General features: G+C 39.7%; 1 protein-coding gene across 1 annotated transcript in view; it reads left to right on the forward strand.

Annotated features, from left to right (window-relative positions):
• The window catches only part of CENPX (centromere protein X), a 6,396-nt gene extending 2,070 nt beyond the window's left edge, over nucleotides 1-4,326 (forward strand). The window contains exons 3-5 of the mRNA XM_072403390.1: nucleotides 192-245; nucleotides 3,600-3,688; nucleotides 3,774-4,326. Of these exons, the coding sequence (XP_072259491.1) occupies nucleotides 192-245; nucleotides 3,600-3,688; nucleotides 3,774-3,788 (158 nt within the window). The 3' untranslated portion in view covers nucleotides 3,789-4,326. The remainder of the gene's footprint in view (nucleotides 1-191; nucleotides 246-3,599; nucleotides 3,689-3,773) is intronic.
• Nucleotides 4,327-9,102: the final 4,776 nt, after the last annotated feature.

The raw sequence follows: 9,102 nt of genomic DNA on the forward strand, positions 1-9,102 counted from the left end.
TTTCACAATGTTGCTGCACCGAATGGCAAATATGAAAGTCTCAAACAGTCTTAAAAGAAGCTCTCCGGTTGACGGGCAAAGCAAAGTTATTGCATGTAACAAACCCCAGACAGGTTCACTTGATTGAGATATTGTGTTCTACCTTACACATGCAGATATTTTACTTCTTTCCTTTTTTGTTTTTCTTTTAGTCGGTTCCGATGCCTTACTGGTTATAGCCGAGCTTCTAAAAATATTCGTTCATGGTAAGAAAACCCTTTATTGTATTACTGGTAATGAAATCTGTATTAGCAGGTCAGGTGGCTAAGTGGGCAATACTGCTTCCTATTGGATCATAAGGGATGATTGACAACTTAAGGAAGACCCACCCACCTAATAGTTGCTGCAGAATAGGAAGAGCGAGTGTCGATCCTACCAGTAATCTTGTGAACTGACTTCCTCACTCCTAACCTCATCACAATCACGGCTCCAAGACTTTTCTAGAGCTGCCCCAACTCTCTGGAATGGTCTTCTGCCTAATCAGCATGCTCCTACTTTCTGCTCATTTAAAGAGAACTCAAAACCCAACCTCACCTACCCGTCTTCGTCTGCCTCCTAAGCCCTCAGTAGTTCCCACCATTCCATATCCCCTCCTATTGCTTGATACTTCCCCCACCTACCAGATTGTAAGCTCTTCAGGGCAGGATCCTCTCCTCCTGTGTCACTGTCTGTCCTTTCCAACCCCTATGTAATGTAATATGTTGGCGCTATATAAATCCTGTTTAGTAATAATAACTTCCTGTACTGCATTCTATTGGTTACATTGTTTCCAGTTATCCGTGTGGACTACAGAAATGTCTTCCCTGTTTTTAGAGAGATGAAGACTATGCTGGCATTTAAAAACAAAATTGGATAAAGAAGAGATAGACCCCCTCCCTCCCTCCTAACTTCTTTTGCTTGCTGTCCAATGTAGGTAGTAGGCAGGGCTGTGGAGTCGGTACATAAATCCTCCGACTCCTCAGTTTCTGGTACCTCCGACTCCTCTGTATTTAATATGCTAATGTATTTTCCCCATTGATTGAAGGAAGACAACATACACGCCATTTAACCACAGAACTACTGGCTAGGAAGCTGACGCTCTACTGTATTGGCCAGTTTAATCAAAAGACAAAAAAATGAAAACACCAAGGCTTTATTTATTGTTTTTATCAAGTGGCTATAAAGTAGTACATAGCATGCATAAAAAACAGGGACTTTACCAAAAAATAAAAACCATAAAAAAATTAAAATATTAACCACATTCCTTGGTAGTTTTAAAACAAAAACAAAGCTTAACTACATAAACAAAAACAAAAGCTGGAAAACCTAAAACAGTTTGTATATTAAACTTGGAATATAGTTGTAGAGTAGAATAGCTGGTAAATGCAACCCTAAACTAACTCAATCTAGTGTCGTTCTAAGAAACAGAATTCCTTCTGCCAGATCCTTTTTCATAGAAGCTCCTAAATCTGACTAGATTATTTTAGAGACTGAAAATAGTTATTAGACACTGACTTGGTGGGTGGAATTGCTGTTACAGTTCTAGCCACATCACTAATATTCTCGGGATAAACAAGAATAGGCGATCATACTTTTCTACTTTTACTTCTTTAACAAACTCCTGCTGGAGTCTCTTTACTTGGACATTTTCTGATCGTTTATCTCTCACACATATGCAACATCGCTTTACTGTTGAAAGTTCCATTTTGTCCAAGTAGGAATCAAAGTCTAATTCATTATTTGCAGAGGATGATCCTGAGTTACAAGCGCTTATAGCGTCATCCAGTGGTGGTGCTTCAGGTAGTAATCCATTCATGCCAACTGCTACATCATAGAGGGCCTTTCTTGCAGTATCAGTTAGTTAGTTGGGGCAGTTAACTAACTTCCTAGTATTAGGTGGTTTGCAAAATGATGTTAAAGTTCAGCCCTGGATGGGAGCATATATGGAGAGTGCAGACAGGACACCTGAACACACATCAGGACATAGCACTCACCTACACCTATATCATTACACTTGTTTACACTCAAATATTAAACACATTATATCTGAAATAAAAAAGAAAACGCTTTTTGTAAAAATTTACATAATCCAGATTACAATGTTGTGAATGTCAGTTTGTATAATAGCTCAGCTGAACTTCAAACTAGTAGAACTAAAACTATGCCCTGGGCTTTATTCTTACATCAGACAAGTACTTAATTATGACTATTGTTTGTGAAATAGGACATTTGAACTTGCTGAATTTTTTTATATGAGAATTTAAATTTATCAGGAGTCGGAATCTGTACATTTTTATCAAAATTGTCTCCGACTCCACAGCCCTGGTAGCAGGTACGCCTCTTGTCACTAAAACCCCACTTTACAAAATTCAGGACCAGGCCAATGGTTGTTGCAGAAAGGGGCAGGCGATGTCTTACCTGTCCAACTGTGCCAGGGAAAAAGCACAGTGCCAGCTTTGGTTGCCAGCAATTCCGGTTTCCTTTGCGTGTGCTGGAGATGGAATGAACTCCCGAAATTCCAACACAGCCAATCACCATAAGGGAAGACCGTCCCTAAGAAGAAAGAAAGATGGTGGCAGCCTGCATTTGATAGGGGAGATAAAAATCCTCCAATGGGCACATCTGTTCCTGTGACAGCGAACATGGGAATTCTGCTCACGTTAAGGGATCTGTTCATTTCCTGCTGCATCCTCAGTCTATGAAAATTAAAGAAAATTCCCAGAGAAGAAAACAAAACCCAAACGAGGTTTTAACTCCTACATACTCTGCCGAAAACTTTGCCAACATACGCTTTTAGATGTATGTGACCTGCAGTGCTTACACCCCAGCATTGGCTCCATTTCTCCTGTCACCTTGCTAATTACAAAGCAAAGCGTTTGATTCCCAATTGGTCAGGAGATGAGGAGTCATACAACTCCCAGTGCTGGAGTCTATAGCCCTGATTTATCCAAGGCTGGAGAGGATACACTTTCATCTGGGTGATCCAGCAAACCTGGAAGGATTGAAAACATTTGCTAACAAATTCAAATGACTGAAGAAATCCATTCCAGGTTTGCTGGATCACCCAGTGTATCCCCTCCAGCCTTGGAGAGCTTTAATACATCATGCCCTATCCCCTCAGGCACGTTGTCTTAGCCTCACCCTCGATTCTGCCCTCTAATTTTCCCCCTATATTAAGAACATTTCTAGCTCCCATCACTTTACCCCAGAGACCACCAACCTCCTTGTAGACGCTCTTATCTCTCGTCTGGACTACTGTAACCTCCTCCTCTCTGGTATTCCACTAACTCCTCTACAATCCTTTTATGAATGTTGCAGTCAGACTCATCCATCCTTTCCACCGCCCCTTTTCTTTGTAATTCCCTAGATTGTAAGCTCTTTGGGGCAGGGTCCTCTCCTCCTCCTTTGTCACTGTGAGTATCTGTCTGTCATTTGCAGCCCCTATTGAATGTACAGCGCTGCATAATATGTTGGCGCTATATAAATCCTGTTTATAATATTAATAATACTGGTGTACAGAATCTTGAAATTCCAATTGAAGTAAATATTCAGTGTTTGCTGTTTGTTTTTTTTATGATCAGAGACAGCAGCTCGAGCTGCACGTCAGGCCAAGTCAGAAGATACAGAATTGGTGGATATAGAACACGTGGAGAAGATCCTGCCACAACTGGTGAGCCATTACACCATAATGTGTGTATATATGTCTATCTATATTATATACATATAACTGATCATTATTCTATTCTCTTCTTTAGCTGCTGGACTTTTAAATACAATTTTTGTATGAAGATATTTCATCTACTAGAATTCATCAGCAGCTGCCTCCATCACCATACAGAACGGATGTCTCTGCTACCTGGGGGGTTGTTGGGCTGTTTACTACAGACTTTTATTTTTCTTTGATTGTTTTTGTGCGAGTACAAAATAAGTTGTAGATTTATTTATGAGTACAAAAAAAAAAAATGAAAAACATACAACTATTACAACATAGTCTGGTTGTTTGTAGCTCAGCAGTGTGTGAGCTGACTCATAGTATTGGCATTGAAAGGATATGCCATCTAATACTGAGATTGCCTAATGGGTTGTCCCTTCTAATTGGATATTTTGCAATTATATCTCTGAGCTTTTTGTTTTTATCTCTTTGAAATGCTCAGAAATTCTACGCCTTCATTTCCATCTCTGATTTGCCTTAAAGTGTCTTTTGGCTGGAAGCTGCAGCTGGAGTTTTATTTGAAGCTAAACCCCAGGCAGATATAAAAGAATACAGCGTAGTGTTAATAAATCAGTATACATTTTGTAAAATGCAAATACAGTATTTGAATGAAGTCTTTTTTCTTATTAGCCTATTGTGGCTCTCAGAGAGTAAAACTTGGACAAGGATTCAATAGTTGTGCTCACATACTAATAGGAGGGAAGGGCAATGAGCTCATCGGTCTGCTGCTTTCTTCAAGACAAGACCTGAAAACGTTACCACCGCAGGGACTGCCAGACAGAGCTGTGTGTAAGACCTACATCACTATTACAACAGAACAGGGTGAAACTGAAAGTCTAGAACAGGTGAAATGGCTCCCTTATGGAATTGCCTGGAAGATTTAAAATAGGGAACTGAAGAATTCTTTAAATGCAACCATTTTTAAATTTTGGCTACCCAGAACACAATCCTGCTTGTTTGTATGGTGGGTGATAAGCTTCATCCATCCTGACGCTTACAAGAAAAGCCGATGGAGTTGGCAGCTCAGCTATTTTGCACATTCTTGGCGCAATCAGGCAGGGAAGATGTGTTATTGCAGAAGGGGCATTGCCTCGAAGACCCAACTGTGGATCAGTAAAGTTCAAAGTAGGACGTTCACTTTATGCAAATAAAGCACCCCAAGGGTTTGCCACAGATTTGAGTAATAGGAAAAAGTGAATTAAAAAAAAATTTCCTTCCAAATATGGTCATGTGTAACATTTTATATAAAGTATAAGAATCTGGTTTCTGCTGTCTCCTGGGTTTGGTTTTATTCCCCAATGCAAACAAAATCTGATGTGTACAGCAGTCCCCTGGTGTTCAATAATCCATCATGGCAGACTGATGATCAACTGATATTGGTTATATCAGTTATTGTATATTGATAACTGGTAATAAGGCTTTGGGGGTGGAGAGCACAGCAAGGTGCTGCTTGCTTGTCCTTCTCTCTCCATTGCACAGATCTGTGCTGTGTGTACAACACACCTGTTCTCTGATATCCATAATTACATAGGTTAAAAAAAGACATGTCCATCAAGTTCAAGCACTAGGGAAATAAACATATCCCAGATATAAAACCCTATAAGACATAGTTGATCCAGAGGAAGGCAAAAAAACTGGGTACAATTTGCTCCAACAGGAAAAGAATCCATCCTGACTCCATGAGGCAATCACATGTTCCCCTGATCAACGGTCTGTATTATTTTTACTTTAAACCTTTAATCCCCAGTAATATTCTGTTCTTCTAGAAATCATCCAGCTTTTTCCTAAAGCAATCTATAGAACTTGCTGAAACTACTTCCTGAGGGAGCCGATTCCACATTTTCACAGACCTTATTCAAAGTAGGACGTTCACTTTATGCAAATAAAGCACCCCAAGGGTTTGCCACAGATTTGAGTAATAGGAAAAAGTGAATTAAAAAAAAATTTCCCTTCCAAATATAGTCATGTGTAACATTTTATATAAAGTATAAGAATCTGGTTTCTGTTGTCTCCTGGGTTTGGTTTTATTCCCCAATGTAAACAAAATCTGATGTGTACAGCAGTCCCCTGGTGTTGTTCAATAATCCATCATGGCAGACTGATGATCAACTGATTGGTAATAAGGCTTTGGGGGTGGAGAGCACAGGAAGCCGATTCCACATTTTCACACCTTACAGTGAAGAATCCCTTCCTTATCCGGAGCCTAAATTTTTACACTGAGAAGAATAGAAATGCTTTGTCCTCAAATGAAAGCAGAACTAAACATTGCAGTGCTTATCCGTCAGTGCTCCCTCGTTGGGCGCCACCATCATTCTTCTTTCTGCCTAGCAAAAACCTTCAGCCGCCTCGATTGGCCATGCCAGCGTAACGCAACTCCTGCACAGACACAGGACTTCCCTTAGAATTGGCAGCTTAGCTTATTCCCATATTCCTGGCACAATAAGGCAGGGAAGATGTGTCACTGCAGAAAGGGCATTGCATGTCTGCAATAGCCAACTGCCTGGATCAGTAAAGTTCAAAATGAGACCTCCACTTAATTGCTGCAGATAAAAGGCTCTAAATTTTTGAAATGGCACCAAAACGTTATATGATCATTCTGAACTTAAAGGGGAACTATTTGTAATTAGATAGGAATTTTTTTGCAGAAGGGACAGGCAATGTCACTTTTACAATAAAACACGCTTACTTTCCTAAACGCTGATCTTTGTTTAAAAAAAATGATAAAAAATGATACCAGGATATGCAGGGAGGGTATCTCAGGGATGCCTTGACTTACATCAACTTACTTGAGTTACATCATCCCAACCCAGCCAATCTAGGAGGCCATAAGAGAACCTGTAAGAGAAGAAGGCGGCGGCAGTAACTGAAATATCTCTGCTCTTTAAAAGGTCATTCAATGGCTTCAAAAGCACACTGCAGGAAGCAAATGTAAAAACTTCAGAGGGTAACTTGGAACTTACAGAGGACTGGGCACTTTCTCCTGCCCCCCACATAGTGCTGGATGTATGAATCGGCCAATCACAATCATTGCTGTCATTGTTAGAACAAAGGTGGGTTAGTCATATATGTGGTGCATTTAAAATAAATGAATAGAATGGCAAGTGTATTAGTGTATAAAGTTCATACTGAGCAGGAATCCTTCAGAACTGCTGACAAGTAACGGGAGGTGTTACCAAAGGATATTTGGGGTAGCAGAAAGCATACTGAGGACAGCAGCCAGAGAGGTGCAGCATGCTTTTTGAGGGTGTAAAAATGAATGAATGCAAGAAACCGGGAGCACTTTTATTTTTCTTTTATGACCCATCAGGAGGGTGGTAATAATAGTTCTTTTACAGAACTGTTTTGTAAAAGCCTTCAAGGAAAATGTTCAATAAAAGGTGTTAGACCACAATTGCTGCCACAAGCTCTGAAATCTTTTAATTTATGGAGCCGTCAGCCAACATCTTAAACCTTGTCATAAGTTTTCCTAACTCTTCAGCAACACCACCCTGGAACTAGCAATAAACAGGCCATTACCGTGTCTGTGCCTTTTTCCGCCAGCTCATTGTTGCCAAAATCAACACGTCTAGAAGAGAGTGCGCTGTCACCCATCTGACTAACTTATTAACGCTCCAACAAAGGCATCTGGGGTTTGGAGATTGTTATCCTGCCAGGTAACTGCTTCTAAAGCTGCGTACACACATGCAATAATTATCGTTGGTAGCGAACGACTAATGACTGATTGTTGGATAATCGTTAACAAAAGTTACAAAAAGTTACAACGAAGCCAATAAAAGAGGATCGTAGCTGGAAACTAACAGTCCCGGCGGATCTGATTGACCGACGATTATTATTATTATTAATATTAAACAGGATTTATATAGCGCCAACATATTACGCAACGCTGACGATCGTTCACTATTGTGTGTAGGGTCGTTCAGTGATTGTGAATGTTTCTGCAGTACACTTTCTCCTGTACATGTCACTTCCCGCATCATTCAAACGATTATATCTAGCGTGTGTAAATTATTGGTGGAATTTATTTGAACGATCGTATTTTTTCAACATTGTGCACAATACGATCATTCAAAATAATTGTGCATAATCATTATTCAATCGTTTCCTAACGATAATTATCACAAGTGTGTACCTAGCTTAAGTATTCTGTACTAGAGAAGAGATAAGAGGAGATTTATCATTATCCTTATATTGTGCACTCTGAATACAAGCAGAGCAGGGAGCCAGTGGCTGTTATATTACCTTACCAGTAGATGGCGATATTTATAAAGAAACTTTATATACAGATCAAAGTTTTGGGTAAAGGGGAACTAAAGTGAAATTTTGGAAAAAGTTGACAGTCCAGCTTTGACAGAAGAGACCGTCTACATCTCAGTCACAGATGCTTCTGTCAGTGTTTTCTTTTACAGTACACTGAGCCTTCAATTATTGCAGTGTGGGAATTCCTGTGCACATGCATGGGTGTTAGCATTCATCCCAGGCCAAAGACTCCAAACATGGAAGACTGGGTAAAGAAGCTTTTCAATGGAAAAGAAATCAAAGTGGGTGTACTTTGTGCAAATTTACATATTGTAATCACAGCTCACCTGAACATACAGACTTTAGTTCTACTTTAATACTCATTTCCCATTCAGTATATTTCCCTGCAGACTGTAACCAGTTTATAATTTTATTATTATTACACAGTATTTATATAGTGCCAACATATTACTCAGCGCTGTACAAAGTCCATAGTCATGTCACTAGCTGTCCCTCAAAGGAGCTCACAATCAAATGTCCCTTCCATCGTCATATGTCATTAATACAGCCTAAGGCCAATTTTTTGGGGGAAGCCAATTACCCTAACAGTATGTTTTTGGAATGTTGGAGGAAACCCAAGCAATCACAGGCAGAACCTGCAAACTCCATGCAGATAGTGTCCTGGCTGACATTCAAACCTGGGACCTAGTGCTAACCTCTGAGACATGTGTCCTCAATAGAAGATATTCCTATACTGGAGGCAATTCAAAAGGGTGTATTTATAAATTATTCCCTGTCACTTTGCTCTAAATTCACCCATAATTTTCGTTTATACATAGAGCATTTTAATGTGACAGCTGTGCACTTTGACAATCAGCCACTAGATGGCATAACGAGTCATTGTTTTAATAGGAATTTCAGATGAATTGACAGGGGTAGTTAATTTATAAATAGAGCCTAACGTTTTTGGAATTACCTGCACGTTTATTCCTAGTGGTCATGGCAATCAGAAAGGATTACTCTTCCAAGATGAACACAAACAGCTATTAAAACCTGAAAATGACTGTACCCGTACCCCTTACCACCCTATCCAAATCCAAGTTTTTCTATTGAACATTAAAACAAAATAACTTCTA

This window comes from Pyxicephalus adspersus, chromosome 3 (assembly GCF_032062135.1).
Source record: "Pyxicephalus adspersus chromosome 3, UCB_Pads_2.0, whole genome shotgun sequence".
In the NCBI taxonomy this organism is placed as follows: domain Eukaryota; kingdom Metazoa; phylum Chordata; class Amphibia; order Anura; family Pyxicephalidae; genus Pyxicephalus; species Pyxicephalus adspersus.